Source organism: Paramisgurnus dabryanus, chromosome 2 (assembly GCF_030506205.2).
Source record: "Paramisgurnus dabryanus chromosome 2, PD_genome_1.1, whole genome shotgun sequence".
Lineage (NCBI taxonomy): Eukaryota > Metazoa > Chordata > Actinopteri > Cypriniformes > Cobitidae > Paramisgurnus > Paramisgurnus dabryanus.
This window is the reverse complement of record NC_133338.1, coordinates 36,554,166-36,574,767: the sequence shown is the minus strand read 5'-3', so window position 1 is coordinate 36,574,767 and position 20,602 is coordinate 36,554,166. Positions and strand designations below refer to the sequence as shown.

The 20,602-nt window shown below is 36.7% G+C and overlaps 1 protein-coding gene across 1 annotated transcript; it reads left to right on the top strand.

The window, feature by feature from the left end:
• The first annotated feature begins 839 nt into the window (after nucleotides 1-839).
• Nucleotides 840-19,226, top strand: neto2a (neuropilin (NRP) and tolloid (TLL)-like 2a). Its single transcript, XM_065289316.2, has 9 exons — nucleotides 840-1,280; nucleotides 4,088-4,144; nucleotides 4,617-4,757; nucleotides 6,745-6,993; nucleotides 7,656-7,703; nucleotides 8,015-8,142; nucleotides 9,913-10,141; nucleotides 14,326-14,439; nucleotides 17,406-19,226. Exons 1-9 carry the CDS (start codon nucleotides 1,271-1,273, stop codon nucleotides 18,101-18,103), a joined length of 1,674 nt encoding a protein of 557 aa, XP_065145388.1. The 5' UTR covers nucleotides 840-1,270; the 3' UTR covers nucleotides 18,104-19,226.
• Nucleotides 19,227-20,602: the final 1,376 nt, after the last annotated feature.

The following is a 20,602-nucleotide window of genomic DNA, read 5'->3' as shown; positions in this document are numbered from 1 at the left end:
AGCTTTCTTTAATAATTTAATCACTTCTTGTACTTGGAAAAAAATGTGCATACTAAACGAAAAGTTGATCAGAGTTGTGAGAGCTGTCCTTTGCCACACATCATTTTAGTCACAAATCAAAACTTTGCAATACATTACCAACGTCTTAAAATAAAGGAAAATCAATAGGGAGACCTGGGAAAGTTGTAACATTTTTGACAATTCTGTCTGATTGAAGTTCTTTAAAGCCAGTGCATGTTTAGTTGCATGTGTATGCTATAAATGATGTAGGACTAGTTGATGTAGCTTTGCTGCACAAACAGAAAAGTGTAGTTTAGTTTTAAACAAGAGGAGTAAAATGTTACAATTCACTCCGTACACTGTCAGAAAAAAAAGTACAAAACTGTACCTTTTTTGTCGCTGGGGTGGTACCCCAATGTACCGTTTTGTACCTTTACAGGTATATAAACATAATACAATGTTGTACCTTTTGAGGTACATAACTGTTGCTTAAGGATCTATTGTGTACCTTTAAAGGTACAGTTACCTGTTTTGTACCCCTAAAATTTAACTGGTACAAAATTGTTCCTTAAGGTACACAATTGGTCCTCAGGGTATAATATTGTACCCCATAAGGTACAACAGTTCAATGTGTTGTATAGGGTACCACCCCAGCGACAGAAAAAGAAACAACTTTGTACCTTTTTTTCTTACAGTGTAGTCCGGGTTATTTGTGACATTAATTATATCATGTTACAACCATCCCCGGTTTTCCCTAATTGTCTCACCAGCGTCATTTATTAATCCCATCACCTTAACTTGACCGCGCGCTATCTTTACCAGAGTTTAGGCGTGCGCTCGTTCGAGTGCGCATGCGTACAGGCTCCTCATTCAAGCTAACAGCGCCCGAAGCTCAAATGAGCCTCGTTTAACAGCAGCCGTTCAGTTCTGCTCTGTGTGGACTCCAATAGACACGCGCCTTTCACCGGACTCGAGCTGGACTACACGCGTGTCCCGTATTTAATGGCAATACACTGCGTTTGGATTTACAAAGCATTTCTCAACAGGATTAAAAGCTCAGACGTTTCTAACCTTTCACGCGGTCTTGAGGAACGTGTTCACCGTGAGGAATATAGTGTTTTCTTTCCTGCTTGAGGGATGGGATTAAAGAGATCGAAGAAAAGTTGGGATTTTTGAGTCTCGCCGTATTGGATGCTAAGATGGAGAGATAAAGCTCGCTCATACAGAGCTCACGAAGGCGCACGCACTGGTAATAACACAGCCAGAGGAAATGCACAGAGGTGAGTTAAAAAAAAAAAAAAACATGTTATTTGTCTCTTATAAAAAATATTTTCACAGGTTTATGCCTAGTCTGTTTATTGCTGCAACAAAATCATCAAGAATACAATTTTATATTTTAGAGCATTTCTTAGGGCACCCTAATCATTGTCTTACTGTGAATGTCTAACAAGTTGCATAGCTATTCAAAAATTGCGTCGCCACCTACAGGTGTGATTTCTTCATTATACAGCGCGTTTCATAGGAATTCTAGACAATCCCTTTATTTTCCATTATATTTTTCTTTCATTTAATCATTGGCTTTCTATTCATTGACTGTCCGCATGCACTGTAGTCACACAAAATCCGAGTAGCCTCAGATTTCTGCAGCGTCTCGTACAACTTCGCCGCGTGAGCGCGTGGCATTTGGAAGAGCAGCATGATAAGGGTGCTGAAGTGACAGCTCCACATCTGGAGCAAGAGCTGCTCGTCACCCTCTACTGATGGAAACATGTCATAGACATAAGCTTTATGTGAATGCTAATTAGAAATAATTAGCAAAGTAAGTGTAGTGTAAAGAGAAAACATACAAGCGTACGTGGTAATGCTTCACAAAAATGCCCGTTTTACAGTGTATCACAAATTAACACAGTGAATTAGTGTAGCTGAAACAATGTTAAATCACAGACTGTTTAGCGTAATTACATACTTATTGTTCATTACTATTTGTATTTTTGCAATTGTGATGAACACTGCAATTGTGAAGTATGATGGCATATGTTTATCAAATACGGTCCACGTATACACACATACGATGATCAGTCTTAAAGCTTTACCCATTGTATGATTTGGTTAAATGTGTAAGGCAATGTTGATCAAGTTTCACTTTAATCTTAACTACAGTCGTAATGTAATGCGCTGTTATTGCTTTGTGCAATTACTATTATTACTAATAACTAATACATTGTGCTAATAATAAAGTAAATGATCCTGCAGTGCCATTACTGGCTTGTTTGGTGCGTTTGAAGCAAATACGGAGATATGCAATAGCCTTTATATTAGTCTGACTCTGAATAGTTAGCCTTAAGGCGGTTGATAAATCTTGGCATTTATCTTCATTCAACATGAATACTTTGAAGGGTTTCATGTTTGATTCGAATCTATTATAGGCCTACAGTTCTTCATCTCAAAGAAGATTTTCTAAAAAATATATGTAGTCATTTACAGTAGGCTATCATGAGAATGAAGTGTTTTTCCTCAGACCTGATTTGTTGCATTTAATGCAATGTGCAGCATCCTGTCCCACCGGAATCATACCAGATGTCTGTTCATTTGAAACCACATACAGTAAGCTTAAAATAATCCATGCATTCACAGATGTTGTGTCAGTTGTGTGTGCTTATAATAGCCTTTGTTTTTAATGCAAACTTGTATGTACATATAAACAATTGTATGTGTGCATTTTCGCAAGTTTTGCATTTAGTGGAAATATTTACATTACATTTACGTGTATTCCGTTAGCAGACGTTCTTAAAATACTTCTTTTTTTTATATGATTTTTTGATAAACAGATTCAGGTTCTACTTACAGCATTTATTTTGCATTTAGCAGACATGTTGGCTATACATAGTATCAGCCTATGCAAGTTCCCCTTGAATCAAGCCCATAACCTTTTGCGCTGCCATTCAACCCAATGCGATACTAGTGGAGCTGAACGATCCCCAACGCTTTTATCAGGTAATTGGATGCGTTTACGTGTGTGTGAACGTTTTATCAGACTTGTTGTCATATAGGTTTACTTTACCAGGAAAACAGTATAGTTTTTTGTAAGGTTTGTTTGTAAAAACGACTTAAATGTCCTAAAATAGCTAAGGCCTAGTCCTGGATTAATCTAAACCGTGGGAAACCGCTCAGGATATTTAAGTAGTTTTAACAAACATACCTTACAAAAAACATTACTGGTGTGCATCTACATTTATATAAAAATTCAGTTATTAACAAATTAATTGTAAGAATGTGATTTTAAAACAAACAGTGACAATATTTAGATGACCAGCAATGAGTCAAAATGCCGCACATTCTGTATTAATGCGCTGCGTTGCTTGGCAACCGTAAACTGTCGGTTGAATCGGCTACTGATATTTCCTGGCGGAAGAATTGTTTACGACAATTTATAATTCTAACATTTTGAAATGTGATTTAAACATTACTGTAATTTCATGTTGATGATCGGTCTTTTGTGCTTATTAGTAAAAAAAATTCTGTCTAGAACTTCTATGAAAATCAATACGTGTCAGAATTAAATAAACATTGCGCTGTGACTGCTGTTTTGTCATCAGGGTGTCACAGATATAGGGGCAGAGAGTCTTTGACATATGGCCTTATGTCAAGTGAATGACATGTTATGACATGACAGGGATCTTTAAACTATTGATGATCAGTCTATTAGATTTATTTCTGTTGCCGGGTTAAGAGAATAATAGATCAGTTTGAGGTGATCAATGTCCTCATGTTCCTATGCCCACAACACCACTGGCCTTTGCCTCCATGCAATGAATCAGTGCTGGATTGGTGCAGTCCTTTCAGACAGAGAAACACAAGCATGGATCAGTGTCTATACTGTCTAATAGTTTCTGAAGTTGTCCCAAACACACCAGTGTTTACTGACCTTTGAGGCCAACAGCATCTGAACACAGTCATTTCTGGTATTTTCATCTTGTTGTGATTTTCAGGGGTGTCCTGAACACAGTTTCGTGATGGAGGACACAGCGTCTGGTATTGAATACTTATTTTTGTCACACAATTTGAAATGGCTTTTGCTTTTTTCCAGCTTGGGTTTTACTTATTGTAATAGAAGAGGGATTCGCCCTGGCCCAGAAAATTAAAGGTATGACTCATGACACATTATCGGAGCTGTTACCATCTTTGGATAATCTGTACACATTAACACAGAGCTTACAGAGTTTTCCCTTCTGTGCTTTGATGTTGCCTATTGAACTTTTAATGTTGTGGGTAAAGGGTCAGTAAAATTAAACTAAAACATGCAAATGCTTTCTATTAGACTGGTGTACAGGGATATGAACTGTTTGTTTTTGTCAAAATCTCTCTGTGTAAACCAAAAATAAATAAGTGAAAATTCTTACTGAATTAAATAGTACATTGTATTGTAAATCACAACTGTTTACATTAGTGAAATGTAACCAAGTGCAGAAATACAGGCTCACTGACTCACCATGGTTTTGTTGATAACTAATATTAGCTGCATGTCATTTTACAAGCATTGTAAAGATTTGCGTGTTTGTACAAATGCCATATTCCCTCTGTTTCATTTCTATGAAATCTACTATTATTTTTCACAGAGACACAGAATGAGGGTGAAATCCTAACTAAGCCAGAACAGTGCGGTCAGTGGACCCGTAATATCAATGGAGGCCTGTTTACATCTCCAAATTATCCTAATTCCTATCCACCCAACAAGGAGTGTGTTTACATCCTGGAAGGTAATTTACCTTAAAGTATTTGTGAAGTATATTAAATTAGTAAAGATGTCCTTAGCCGTCTTCAGCTGTTATCTGTCAGTGTGACATGAACTGTTAATGACAGTGGAATTGATGTCTGCCTTAAGCAAGCAATGTTTACTAACATTAAGGGGCAGTTTCTCAGACAGGGTTTTGATTAATCCAGGACTAGACAAACAAACCAAAAACATACCGCTGTGCATCTTGAGACAAAACAATGGCATAATATATGTTAATATATGAAATGTCAGTGCAAGGTGTTTTTAAATTAAGGCATCTCAAACATGCATTTTAATCTGGGACTAGGGTAAACCCTGTGCTGGAAACCGCCTCAAAGTGTTGCATTTTGCTTCTGGGTACCTGAGTCTTTTCAATGTTCTTCACTTCTCTCTTTTTTCGTGGTAGATTCAATACTAATTGTTTATATATTCTCATAATTACCTCATCAAATCTCTTAACAATCATCATCTATCACTGCATCTCAGTCTCTACACTATAGAATTACAACACTATTAAAACAATTTTGTGTTAACAGCACTTCAAATGGTACAATAGCGCCACCTGTGGTCAAATCCTATTCTTATATATTTACATACATGTATGTTTATCTAACAAATGCAAGCTATTTTTAAACAATATTTTTAAAATGTAAGTTATTGTTAGTTTTATTATTTGCGTGTGTGTGTTTGCGTGTGTGTACCTGGTAATTATCACGTCGTGAGGACCAATTGTTCCCACAAAGATAGGAATACCAGTAAATTTGTGACCTAGTGGGGACATTTTGAGGTCCCCATGAGGAAACAAGCTTATAAATCAAACAGAATGATGTTTATTGAAAATCTGAAGTGGCAGAAAGTTTTCTGTGATGGTTAGGGTTTGGGGAAGGGAATAAAATATATAGTTTGTATAGTATAAAATGCATTACGTGTGTGTGTGTGCCTGCGTGCGTGCGTGCGTGCGTGCGTGCGTGTGTGTAAAGGCTGTGTGAGTTTATTTATAACAATGTTGCACAAATGCAAAACCCTGTTAGACATTTTTTCTTGTAATGAGCATTATTATCAGACACTTCATGGATTCTGCCAACAAACGGGTATTTTTGAATGACCTGAAGCTGGGATTGAACGGATTTTAAAGGACAGTATTCAATGAACATATAATAGTGGCAAGAGAGCATTTGGTTAATCTCATCTATCTCATTTTTGATGAAGGTGGTGTTTAGAGGCTTTTGCATCTGAGCTCCTCATATTTAACCTATAACTTGACAGTAATAATAAACTGCACCTACATATGCCTTTATAATAGGAATGTGAATAAGTTTTTCTCTCTTGATAAATGACTGTAGAATGTGCAGAGTCTGTGGTTTTAATGCAAGCTGCAGGAAATATAGCTCACGACTCAGTTTCCATAGAACGAACGTAAATCAATAGTGACATCACATATTTGTTTCAGAGACTGATATGATTAAGGTTGCTGTGCCTCAAGCAGGTGACCTAAATCTGCATTTAGTTTAGTAAGCAGAAAGAGTTGTTTCGTTCTACTACATCTTTGTGTATTTATTGCACATCGCATATTGAATAGTGTTGTATGTACCTGTCTGCATTTGTTTTAAAAATTAAACAGGCACTGCTATACAATGGTTTATTTTGAGTACTTTTAACAATGCTATGAAAAAGATGTATTAAACTGTTCTATTCATAGCGTGGATCTAACATCTGTGTTGTTCATTTTGACAGAAATGTCTTTTGTGTTGTGCGTAAGGATCAATCTCCTGTTTAAATGGAGTGTTGTTACTTTTGCTTTTATTGTACGAGGCGTGTTAGCTCATTTCGAAAAGACATTATGCAGTGTAGATAATGAGCTCCTCCAGCACAGGTTCCAATGGCAATCTTTTTTATAGTTATCAAATAAATGTAACTTCCACTTTTTCGTCAAATAAAGAAAAATATTTTGGTTTGCCTTTCTCCTGCAGCTCTTCCTCGCCAGAGAATACAGCTGACTTTTGACAAAACGTACTATGTCGAGCCTTCCTTCGAGTGCCGCTTTGACCACATAGAGATAAGGGATGGTCCCTTTGGGTTCTCCCCTCTAATCGATCGCTTCTGTGGGCCAAAAAGTCCAGGTGTGGTCACCTCCACAGGCCGCTTCATGTGGATCAAATTCACAAGTGACGAGGAGCTTGAAGGATTAGGTTTCCGCGTTAAATACACTTTTATAGCAGGTAACCTTCGCAAGTGAAAACAGTACAGCAAAATTGCATGATTAAGGTTAAATTCTGTCATCATTTACTCATCAACCTCATTTTGTTACAAACCTGTATAAATTTCTTTGTTTTCATGAACACAAAAGTAGATATTTTGAGGAATGTTTGAAACCAAACCGATCACTGACTACAATAGTATTCTTAAATGGGGTTTCTGATCGGTTTGGTTACAAACATTCCTCAAAATATCTTCCTTTATGGTTATCAGAACAAAGAAATGTATACAGATTTGTAACAAAATAAGGTTGAGTAAATGATGACAGAATTTTGCTTTTTTTTGGTGAACTGTCCCTTTAATAAAAACACTCATAAATGCATTCCAGATTTAAAGAAGTGGCCTTGATGCTATGGACCTTGTACAGCCTACCCTTGCATGTCTCTTAAAATATTATTTTTTTATACTTGACTTTTACTTGCATTTATAGGCAAGCACATTTGTTCTTCTCTATGTTTACTTGGTCAAATAAGGCAAACACTTAATGTTACCTGTTAGATCAAAAGGCAAATCTTTGCACCACAGCATCCACAGCTCTTTTAAACTGTATATTATTACTCATCTGAAGCATAGGATTCCTGCTGCATGGTGTCTGGGTAATGTGATATTTGTCTTATCGTTTCAGACCCAGATTTTCATTTGCACGTTGGTGGATTGCTAAATCCAATTCCAGGTAAGGCCCTCAATATTTCACCCCCCACTTCAATTCCATCTGAAGTGCATTCTGTTCTCTGCGGCAGACTGCAGGCTATCTTTTACTGACATTCGCCACTCCTCATCCTATCTATTGGCCTCATGCTACCTATCTGACTCTGGTTTATTTCTCATCATCTCACCAATGCTTTTGATCAATGGATTTGCCTCCAGTTTGCAGTCAACACGTCCTCATTCTTTTTATTTTGGCTGTTGTATTTTGGTTATGATTCTTCTTTTTTCCTAAATTTTCCCCCGTGTTTTCTTGCTTCCAACCTGTTTCTTTGGCAGATTGCCAGTTTGAGATCAGCGGCACGGATGGAACCATCCACTCCAGTCAGGTGGAAGAAGAGGATAAGATCAAAAATGGAGATGCATTGGACTGCATCTGGACCATTCGTGCCCCTCCTAAGTCCAAGGTGACTTTCTTCTCCCCTTTTTAACTCCCACAGTTTATCGAATCAGATGAGCCTGCTCTTCTGCCAAGGCCAGATATATGAGCACCTTAAAAAACAGGGCTTGATGTGACCACAGGAGGCCACCAGGCCCGACCCCTTTTTCTGCTGAGGAAACTTTTCAAGGAGAGCTCAAATTAGCAATGCAGCAGCAGCAAGTATTAGGCCAATGATGCAGAAATGGCAATAGAGCAGAATCAGCAGTACTACGAATAAGACTGAGGAAGGAAAGCGGCATTAAGATGGCAGAGGGATTACACGCTCACCTGCGCTAAGCAGACCGGAACACTTAGCAGGTTTAAAAAACATCCCTAAAGAACTTTATAAATAACTATGATCTGTTTATGCAGCATAAAGATAAGTAGAGCCATGAGGAGTTGCTTTTTAGCTATTCGTGAAACTCTTGCCTTCTTTTTCACCATAGATCAGGACAGTTTACTCTATCACAAGTTACGGTTTTATATGATTTGTAGCCCAATAACTCAGCTGTCTGTTACTAACTTTTCTTTGTACATTTTAAAAACCCTATTATAGTATATGTGACACTGGATCACAAAAACAGTCATAAGGGTTAATTCTGAAAGCAGAATAAATAAGCTTTCCATTGATTTATGATTTGATAGGATAGGACAAAATTTGACCAAGATACAACTATTTGAAAACTGGAATATGAGGTGGAATAAACATTTAAAAAAAATAGCTTTTAAAGGGGCGATGTCACAATTTTTTTATTTTTTTAAGATGTAAAATAAATCTTTGGTGTCCCCAGAGTACACATGCGAAGTTTAAGCTCAAAATACCACATAGATAATTGATTATAACATTTTGAAAATTGCCACTTTGTAGGTGTGAGCAAAAATTTGGTGTGTGTCTTTTAAAATGCCAATGAGCTGATTGGCTCTCCTTATGACATTTTTTCATGTGCTTGCAGAGAATGGTTTACCAAAACTAAGTTACTGGGTTGATCTTTTTCACATTTTCTAGGGGGGCCCAATTATAGCACTTAAACATGAAAAAGTCAGATTTTCATGCCATGGCCCCTTTAAAGTCATCCAAATGAATTCCTTAGCACTGCATCCACTAATAAAAATGAACGTTTTGATATATTTACGGTAGGAAATTTACAAAATATCTTCACGGAACATGATCTTACATAATATCCTAATAATGTTTGGTGTAAAAGAAAAAACGATAATTTTGATTCATATAGGGGTGGTTTCGTGGACAGGGATTCGACTAGTCCTAGACTAAAATAAATGTAAGAGCTGTCCAAACTGAAAACAACTTGCACTGACTTATCTTTAAACACACGAGTAATGTTTTTAGTAAGTCATGTTTGTTAAAGCTAGTTATGTTTCCTAATTAAACTAAGGCCTATTCCTGTTTTAAGATAATCCCTGTCCAGGAAACAGCCCCATAATGTTTTTATTGCTATTGCTACAAATATACCCATGCTATTGTTTTTGTGGTCCAGTGTCCCATATCTTATAGACAAACACCGTGGGCAGCTAGCCAGACCATCACAGGACAAATGCATACAAAATATACTTTTATGGCCATTAAGTCATAAATATGTCCAGTATAAATTTTTTTTTTGACTCTAGTTAGAGCTGTCAGACTGATATGCAGTAAAACAAAAAAGTTATATTCTTCATTTTTCTTTGTACTGTTAAGAGTCAGCATTTTGTAGAAAAAATCTGATGCATTTCTTAAGGGCTTGGTTTATCCTTTCAGATATACCTTCGATTTCTGGAGTATCAGATGGAACATTCAAACGAGTGCAAGAAAAACTTTGTGGCTGTGTATGACGGCAGCAGCGCCATAGAGAACCTGAAAGCGAAGTTCTGCAGCACTGTGGCCAATGATGTGATGCTGGATACTGGTGTGGGTGTTGTACGCATGTGGGCTGATGAGGGCAGCAGACTCAGCCGATTCCGAATGCTCTTCACCTCATTTGTCGATCGTGAGTATAGAGATTTTTCAACTCTATTTTAAAATATTGATAAATATTAAAGACTAACAGACAACAGTGAGTACCTTACAATAAAAAAGCATTACATGTATAGAACATAATATATGTAAGCCTATCTCTGAAATCCAGGGTAAAGTCTCATAATCGAATTATGAATTTTGGTGCATTAAAGTTTGATTTCAATCTTTGACATGGCCTTGCTCAGTCAATTAAATATATCAAGGTTATATTAAATTCACTGAATTTTTTGCTGTTTTTATGTAGAAAATTAGCCTGGGAAAACCCAGACAACTTCTGGTAAATTTAGATTTTACTAAATGTACTATTTACTACTGAGAATGGTCTGGTTTTAACCAGGCTAGTAAAAAATAGTCAATCACAAAAATGAATTAAGCTGGGTTTTCACAGACTGGGTCAAATATATATATATGATAGTCAAAGATCACAATTTGTGCCAGCATATACTATTGCATTGAGGTGCAGTGAGTCTAGCTTAGAACCTTTTCCTTGGGCTAAATCAGTGGCTTTTATGGTACAAGAAAGTTAAATGTATGTATGTGACCTTTGAGGAGTCTGTGCCACGTCAGCACAGCTAAAGCTAAAGCCAGCAGGCTGGGTAGAGACATCATTTATATTACATTTTGTATGTGGTAGAATTCACGGTTTTCAGGACAGCAAGTCTTTGCTAACCACAGTATTAAAGGAACATGAATAAAATGTGCAGGACAATTTCCCAAGTTATAGATTTGATTATAAATGTTATTGAGATTAGATGCCATACTGAATATATCTGTTTATTTCACGGGCCAGTTGAATGCTGTATTCTGATTGACCTGTGGTGTGTATTATTTCTGCTTCGCATTGTGCCGCATTACCACCTTGGGTGTGCATTATTTTCTTATAATTCAATGGCCAGTCATCAATTATTCCTTACTTAACTGTAACAAAAATACATAGGGTAGGTTTCCCAGACAGGGCTTAAATTTATTCCAAGACTAAAATGCTTGTTGAAGTTGTCTTAACTGAAAACAGCTTGCAGTGACATATCTTAAAATATCCACCTTATTTTTGAACTCGCAAGTAAGTGATGTGACGCATTTCCTTTTTATTTGTGAGACTTCCTTTCTAATAGCCAGTTGGTAGAAAACATGATTAAAACAGTTATGGTAAATATTTACTATACCCGCCACCATGTATAACCATAACCCAGTGGGAGGATGAAATGAAGAAGTGGCTGATATATCATATGAAGATATATTCAATTATTTTGTGTTGTTGCTTAAACTATAAAAGCACAGAGACATACCAGTACATGTAAAGTGGCAAAATCAGACAAATTTGATTTTTACCTTTTCATGCGTGTGTGTAAAATGTCCCAACTGTCCCCCAGTAGTGAGGTTTTATAGGCTACACCACAATTTTTAATTGACTGTTATAATATAAGTTTCCATGGTGACACATCAAGCTCATCACGTGAGCATGCTTGTGTCCCTTGTAAATACGACTAACATTGGCTTTAGTGGCTCACTGAAAGAGCTCAAAGATGGCAGTGCCCATATTGACGTCAAAGATAAGGTGGATTTCAGTGCCATAGACGCACACCAGTAATGTTTTTGTCAGGTATGATGTACTAATATAAGACTTAGGCTTAATCTAAACCCTGTCTAGGAAACTGCCCCATAGTTTTTAAAGCACATATTTAGGGACATTTCACTTTATAATCTAATGTAAATGTGCAATAGACAAATAATTTCTGTTTTTTAGAATCTTAAATGTTGCTTGAAATATCAAAAGAAAGATAGAACAAATCAACTAAGATCCATTTGAACTGGCTCAAACAACCTGTGAAAAGTGTGAAGACAATTAAAGTAATCTTTATAGGAATTAAGGACATCAAAAAACCAATTACTCCCCAACCTTTGCATTGGAAATCAAATAACAAAGCCACTTTTTAATATGCTGGTTAGCACATTTTCCATACTAATGGCTCAGTCATGAGAGAAAATTGGAACGTATCTGGTGCTGCTGAAAGAATAACTAAATGAGGCTGTGCTTTGTAAGTTACACCTTGGGATAGAAGCAGTGTATCACAGTTTTATTTCCCTTTGCTTTTTAGGAAGGTTTAAAGGTTGTATGCAAATTGATGAAAATTATCATAAAAGCGTTCTTTCAATCTGTAACACTTAATAAATAAATGGCAGATTAATCAGAGGAATTAATTACATTGTTCAACATCGACTAATCTTGCTTGCATTGAAAAGAATTGGCAAATGATTTTTTATTTTTCATGTTAGTAGAACATAAAGGTCATGTATTACAATGAACAGGCTGACACTCTTCAGTTGTGTTTGGATTGTTTGTTTGATTAATTTTGTGTCTTCACCAATCACGCTGGCAAGTGTTACAACTCATACCTCTACACTGGATGGCTCACAATATCATAAGCATGCTGCAAAGACCCACATTGGTATTAGTGTTTATCTATATAATTTTTGTCCTGGTGATCTGTGAAATTTACTACTTAAAGGGATAGTTCAACCAAAAATTCTGTCATCATTTACTCACCCTCATGTTGTTACAAACCTGTATACATTTCTTTGTTCTGATGACCACAAAGGAAGATATTTTGAGGAATGTTTGTAACCAAACCGATCATGAGCCCCATTCACTTCCGTAGTATGAAAAAATGAATACTATGGAAGTAAATGGGGCTCATGATCGGTTTGATTTCAAACATTTCTCAAAATATCTTCCTTTGTGGTCATCAGAGTAAAGGCATTTATACAGGTTTGTAACAACATGAGAATTTTCATTTTTGGGTAAACTATCCCTTTAAATTTGAGTATAACGATATCCTATTGACTACTACTCATTGGGTAGTTTATGATGTAGTAGGTTCTAGGTTGTTAGACATGATTTAACATGCATTCGCATTTAAATCTGCTTTTCTTTGAAAGTCAAGTTCAGCCTGAGCATGGCACAGATACATTAATCTTTGTAAACCTTTGAAGCAATACACACAGCTTTAGTTTGTCAACTTGAATGCATCTCCCTTAACCAGAAGGGAAACAAATACACTTGGCATATCAGGCCATTCCTCACACTTCCTCTGATAAGTGATAATCTCTCGGCAGATGTGGTGCATCTTTGGCAGTCGTCAGTGCCGCGCTTCCCGTTGTTGGAAGGCAAGAAACGTCTAACAATTTTGGAAATGAACAGAGACTCGTGGGAGCATGGAGCTGTTGCCAAGAAATTAAGTTACAACCTCTTCAAGATTCTGTCAAAGGCATTTAGTTCCACATTGGCAGAGAATTTCCTCTCCCTACGCAGACATCGAATAGAAATATTGAGTAGATTGAAGAAAAAAAATCTCAATCTGTGTGTGTGTGTGCACGCGCGTGTGTGTGTTTATGTGTGTGTGTGTGTGTGTGTGTGTGTGTGTGTGTGTGTGTGTGTGTGTGTGTGTGTGTGTGTGTGTGTGTGCACAGTGCACTAGAAAAAGCTTTGCCAGAGAGTTTGATGGATAGAAATGCTTTAGGACCATTTCTGTCAGGTCAGTCTGAAATCACACAGAAATATAGCGACAACCTTTCTCACATTCTCATTGCTCAATAAATGCCTGCACCAGAGTGTGTTGCAACGTATAATCGTTAATATATTTTTAACTTTTGCAGACATCACTTCATAAACCATATGTTTATCCTCTATGTCCTTGCAAGACATCACACACATTTAAATCAGTCAGATCAAAGTGTTCTCTTATGCGGCATAAACCCTTATATGTATGTACCCTAGACAGCCAGAATAAGAAGAGAGGAGCATCAGGGTTTGCAGAAACATCCTGAAAGATTCATCCCCAGAGATCAGCACTCACCTTCAATTACCAGCTTATCTCGCCTTCTTCCTCGCTTTCCATTCTTCACTACCCTCCACTATGACTAGCATGCTAAACATTCGTTCAGAGGAGAGCTTCGTGGCAACCTGACCAGATGGGTCTTGTGATGGCTGTTAGGTTTGATTTATAGTGATACGCTCAACAGCAGCCACACAGCCAGTAGCCCGAGCATGAGACGCACTTATCCGCAGACACCTGCTGATGTCATGCTATGAAATTGAAGATTTAGGTGCAAGTTACACTGTTTGCTGGATTTGATTTTTTTTTCTGTGTTTTTCAGCTCCGTGCTCAAGCAACACTTTCTTCTGTCACAGCAACATGTGCATCAATAACTCACTAGTGTGCAACGGAGTTCAGAACTGTGTGTACCCATGGGATGAAAACCACTGCAAGGGTGAGTCAGCATAGCAATCAGTTCCTTTTATTGTGTCACCTATAGACAGTTTCATCGGACGCACGCGCGTTGTTGCGGCTACGTCCCTAAACTGAAATGAACTTCTGGTCTGTATTTATTTATTAGTCTGGCTAGTGGCTAAACTGATAAATGAAACAAATACCTTGTCGAAAATGAAATGTTTTGGTTTGCTAAAAACGAGCATGAATCACAACTGTGCTGAGAGGTTTGTCAGCCAGGCAAGAATTCAACGACCTGTAGCTGACATTTTATACATTATTTTTAAGCAGCTCAGTGTAATAGTTGACATGCGTTAGATATTTACTTGTCATTTATTTCCCTTGTTATCAGACCTGAACTATTGTAAAAGGACTCTGTTGTTATTGATTCTATGGGGCGTTTTCCCGGACAGGGATTAGACTAGTCCTAGACTTAAACACTTTTAAGAGCTCTCCAAACTGAAAATAACTTGCACTGACATATCTTAAAATACATCAGTGCCCTTTGTTTTACCTCAAAATGCACACAGATAATGTTTTTAGTAAGGCATGTTTGTTAAAACTAGTTATATTTCCTAATTAAACTAAGGCCTAGTCCTGGATTAAGCTAATCCTGGTCCGGGAAACCGCCCCTATGTGGATGCGTTTAGTCCACAAAAGCCGTTTGTTTTTGTTGTTGCTGCTGATACCGTCCATAGGTGAACAGAGATATGATCAGATGTTTATGATGAGGAGTTTTGAGGTTAATAATGCTATACACAAAAAATTATAACCACAATATAACGGGGAAGTTTTCCAGACAGAGATTTTATTAATCCAGGACTAAGTAATGGTTATGTTAGGACAATAAAGTCGTTTTTACAAACATACCTTTCAAAAACAACAATACAGGTGTACATTTTGAGACAAAACAAGGGCTCTGATATATGTTAAGATGTTTTTAAATAAAGGCAGCTCAAACATGCATTTTAGTCTGGGACGAGGATAAGCCCTGTCTGGGTAACTTCCCCAAATTTTTGTATAGTAATGTTTATTTAAATTAGATATAAAAAAAAAACTTACAAAATATGTATCTTTAACTTAAGTTTATGAGTCAAATGAATTCAGTAACAGCTATTACAATTTTAGCAAGTCATTTCTTAGACTGATTCAAATGCCTTAAAGGAATATTCCACTTCCCAAAAAAATTTTTGGGCAAGAATAAAAAAAAATCTGCACTTTTGAACCACAACTTCTCGTCTTGCACCAGCAGTGTGATGTGCCAGCGTGACCTTACATAATGCATAAGCAAATCGAAAGGTCATGTGTCACAAATGTGAAACACACATTTGCGGACCATTTTAAATTGACACAAAGACATTGGGTCTCATTCACTAATAATTGTGTACGTTTTTCATATTTAAAAGCACACTTGAACTTCTCATGAAAATGTGTGTACGTAAATGAATTTGTTTTTATACTTGTTCTTACGTTAGTGAATTTGGAGTGTTTTACATGAGCGGCCAGGTGCACGAAGTTGGTAATTGCATAAAACATGCCTAAACCAGCTCCATATAAGGGCTTTCCACAGCGCTGGTCCACAGAAAGAGAGTTGTTTGTCATAAAAGCAAAAGAGCTTGAAAAGAAATCCATGATCATATTTATTATCAATAAAGTTTCGTTTTGCTTTGCATTTTTTATTTGGGAGGTTTTGCCGTCGCTGGAGGAAGCCATTGCTGTGTGCATTAACAAATATGACATTTAATTAATATGACTGAGAAGCATTTGTTTTTAAAATAAATCAGACAGAAGATCAAGTGATTGATGTTCGGACTTCTCATTACATTTACATGACGTTTACATTAGGCATTAAGCAGACACTTTCATATAGAGATTTAAAAAGTGAGGAAGGAATGCGTGAAGATTTGTCATTATGTGCATCTTCTTTATATGTCTAGAAAAAATAAGTAGGCTATAATAATGTATAATATAATAATATAGATCATGAATAATAATATATAATACAGAAAATATTATAATATAAAATATAATCATGTACATTTTATTTATCAACATTATTATACACATTATAATTACAGCCTAGTATTTGATTATAGCGTACGTGATTATTGCGTACAAGTGGTTTTAGGTTTTCTTGAATTTTTGCATACATTTAGAAGAAATTTTGATACAGAAGTTTTTGTTTCAATCACGATTCATTTGTGAAAACATCCATACGCATGTTTAGTGAATTAGACCCATTGATTAGTATCATTCCACATACAACAACGTCAAAACGGTCCTCTTTCTCCACACATGTAAACACTGGGGCGGTAGTTTTGCATACATCATGCATGACCTACGTAATTATGCATTACTTAAGGGTGCGCTGGTGTGTCACACGGCTGGTGCAAGATGAGAAGTTGTAGTTTAAAAGTGTATATTTTTTTATTTTTCTTGCCGAAAATGACAATTGTTTTGCTAGATAAGACCCTTATGCCTCGTTTCGGATCATTTAGAGCCCTTTGAAGCTGCGTTAAAACTGTAAACTGTTGAGGTCTAATAAAGTCTATTAAATTTAGAAAAATCCTGGAATGTTTTCCTTAAAAAACTAAATTTATTCTCGACTGAAGAAATAAAGACCTCAACAGTTTGGATGACATGGGGTTGAGTAAATTATCAGGATTTTATTTTTAAGAAAGTGGAATATTCCTTTAAACGTTTAGGCCGAATCTATGTTTGTTGTTGGTGCAGCTGGGAAGACAAAGCAATAGAAAATGATGTTATCTATTAATTCCCTTTGTATTACTTTAGAGTGTTAACATATTTACTCTCTTAACAGATTCAATTCCAACGGCAAACTCAAAATAAATTCTTCATCTGTGGCTCTGTAGATTTAACAGTAAAGAAAACACTGCTATATATGTTTTAATGTCTTTTTATGGTTTAAAGTTTTTATTTTACTTTCACTTTGTTTCTCTACTTTAGAGAAAAAGTCAAAGGGACTCTTTCACCAAATCACAAAGACTCATGGCACCGTAATTGGCATCTCCGCCGGCGTGGTTCTGGTCTTGCTGATCATCTCCATCCTGGTGCAGATGAAGCAACCCCGTAAGAAAATAGTGGCCCGTCGACCTGCTGTCTTCAACAAAGGCGGCTTCCAAGAGGTTTTTGACCCGCCAAACTATGAGCTTTTCTCTCTACGTGACAAAGAGCTGTCATCAGACTTGGCTGAGCTGTCAGATGAGCTGGACGGCTACCATAAGATGCGGCGCTCCTCTACCATGTCTCGATGCATCCACGAGCACCACTGCGGTTCCCATGCCCCCTCCAGCGGCAGCGTGAAGCAGAGCCGCACAACACTCAGCTCAATGGAGCTCTCTTACCATAATGATTTCTCCAAGCCACCGCCCATGAAGACCTTTAATAGCAGTACCACCGGCACTTACAAGAAGAGTTGCTATGGCTACAAACAGACTCACGACTGTGCCGAGCAGGTGATCGAGGATCGTGTCATGGAGGAGATCCCCTGTGAAATCTATGTGAGGGGCGGGAGTGTGGCAGGGGCTGCGGGCAGCATTGGAAGCGGCTGTGGAAGCATTACTATCCGTAACCATGGCAGCGCTCGTAGCAACACCGCCACCGTGGTGGACCCGGGACAACGTTCCATATCCATGGACTTTTGAAGTAGTGAGATAGAAGGAGGGAGAACAAACCCCTCAAGTGACTTTAACCACTTTTTTCACAATCCTTCATAACTGTTTTCGTGCACGGGTTCAAGTGCAATATAAACAAACATGAGTGAATGAAAAATACATTACCAGAAAGATACAGATGTGGCTGACTATTTTAATCAATGTATATTTTAAAAAGACAGATAAACAGTATGTAGGTTTTGTGTTGTTGCTTTGCGTTACTGACTTTTTTGCATCGTTTGACTTTGTGGATCATTTGAATGGTTATGAAATGAAGTCATGTAGTGACCACAGCCATTCCCTGCTGAACCCTTACACGGTGTCCACACCAAGCGCGATAGCAGTTTTTTAGCATCAAGTGATTTGTCTGTCCGAACTGAAAGGGAAAATGATGCATGACATGACACAATCACAGCCAGTTGAAAATTGTGTTTTTCTATGTACAGCTATATATAAGCTGGATATTGGACCAATGGGGTTTCACTACGGGCTTGGCTTCCCAGCACAACTAAAGCAGATACCATTGTCCTGCATGGGCATGGCTGGTTTAGACAAAAACTGAAATTACAATGAAAGGCATTACTTTATCATAACCTGCTTAGGTTGCAGTGTTAAGAGGAACAGACATTTGGAAGGGTACGGCTACTAGATCACACATGCCAACGGCATATATAAACACTGATGTGAGTTTTTTACATTTTGTCATTAGTTTTAAAATTAGTTTTTTAACATTTTGCTTCAAACAGATAACTGTGCATACAGTATGTACCTAAAATGAATGCCCATAAAAAGCCACAGCACATAAAGTAATTTTATGTTTTGTTAGCTTATATGCATAACATTTTTGGAGAAACAACCGATCCATTAAAGCTTCTGATCAAGAAAACTGTAAATGATGCTTAAACCTTTTGTATAGAAATTATTCTTTTTGTTGTTAAATAGGTAAAAATGAACAGGAATATATTTTCTAACCAATATATGTTCTATATCGAATTATTATGCGCTTCCATTTTAATCATTACATGAATAATTGTAAAAGATATTGATGTAAGAAATGTCCAAATACATTTTAATAAAATTACAGCCCCTATAGTGTCTTTGAATTACTTGAAACGCAACAAATAAATCAGGTAGGATCTTTCTTGTCTTTCCATCACAGTGCAAACCACAGAAATCATCCAGAGTTTACATTTCATCTTATCTTAACTACATTCTCTTTTAGTATTGTCATTACTGGACACGTTTCTATTCTATAAACATATCAGCTCTGTAATGCCGCCTCTTGCTTATCTATATTGTGATTTCATTTTCTATCCCTCTTATTTTCCTCTACAGTGTCCATCTCACTGATCTGTCAAGTTAAATTAGACTGTGAGAGCACTCAAGGCCTCGTATGTCTTGAAAAGGACAGACAGATTGCAGGTCACAGCCTCAATAGGACCTGCAGGCCTCAAGTACCACTGAGGTCAATGTACTTTTTGTATCATCACAGATGACGTCCTTATCGTTAGGTGGCTGTCAATAATGAAATGGCTGTAAAGCTAAAATGAATTATGAATGGTTATTGACAGAAAAACATCAAATAAAAACATATTGACTATAGTTGTGACCAAAATGGGTGATCTACATTGGAGACAGCCACACAGAAGTTTGAAGAAATTGGCTTCTGAACAAAATAGAGCCACCTTAGAAGTAACAACACAGTAATTCTATTCACAGTTTATAAAAGACAAATACTTTCACCAGTTTAGTTGCAAACGAATGGCAAAACAGCATTCTGTTATGAAAAAAACATCAAAATCTTCCTATAATTGAAACAAATGTCATGTTGATTGGGTCCACTAGGTGTCATTGCTTCAGGACCAATGAGTAATGGGAGCCTATCCTATACTAAGACTGGAGCAGTTTTTGTAAAATAAACTATTGCATTTAATGTTAATTTTAAAGATCAAAAACAATACAAAATATATTACTTTTGAAACAATAATAACTTCTAACATTTGTTGAATTTGAAAGCAAAAATAACCGTGGTCATTTGCTGCCATCTTATGGTGATGCCTGGTCACATATAATAAACAGAAAAGCTATTGAAAAGGTTAACTTTGTTTGCAATTATTATTAAATATTTAGTGAATATTAACTGATTTCTCACTGTTAAAATAAAATGTATTCTATTAAGTCTTTATGAACAATAGATGTAAAAAATTTGACAACTTCCCAAAAAATAAACTGTATGTAAATATACAAGCACCAGTCAGAGGTAAACATAATGTCCGTCCATATATATTAAATAATTAATATTCAAGAAAAAGCATTTGGCTTCTCTAATTTAATCAAACAGGTGTACAGGTGTATGTTACCTTCCCTACCTTTAAAAGTACCAAAACATTTAAAGTAATAAAATTACTTGATTTTTCACTGTGTGTTGCATTTAGAGTCATTTAAAGTCAGTTTTCCAATTCAGTCTTTCTTCAAACAAACCTAACTATT

What these genes read in the sequence shown, in the direction of transcription:
- neto2a (XM_065289316.2), top strand. An exon ending in GTGTGTTTACATCCTGGAAG is followed by an intron (nt 4,758 to 6,744) that starts GTAATTTACCTT and finishes TTTCTCCTGCAG; the next exon opens with CTCTTCCTCGCCAGAGAATA. An exon ending in GTGCCCCTCCTAAGTCCAAG is followed by an intron (nt 8,143 to 9,912) that starts GTGACTTTCTTC and finishes TTATCCTTTCAG; the next exon opens with ATATACCTTCGATTTCTGGA.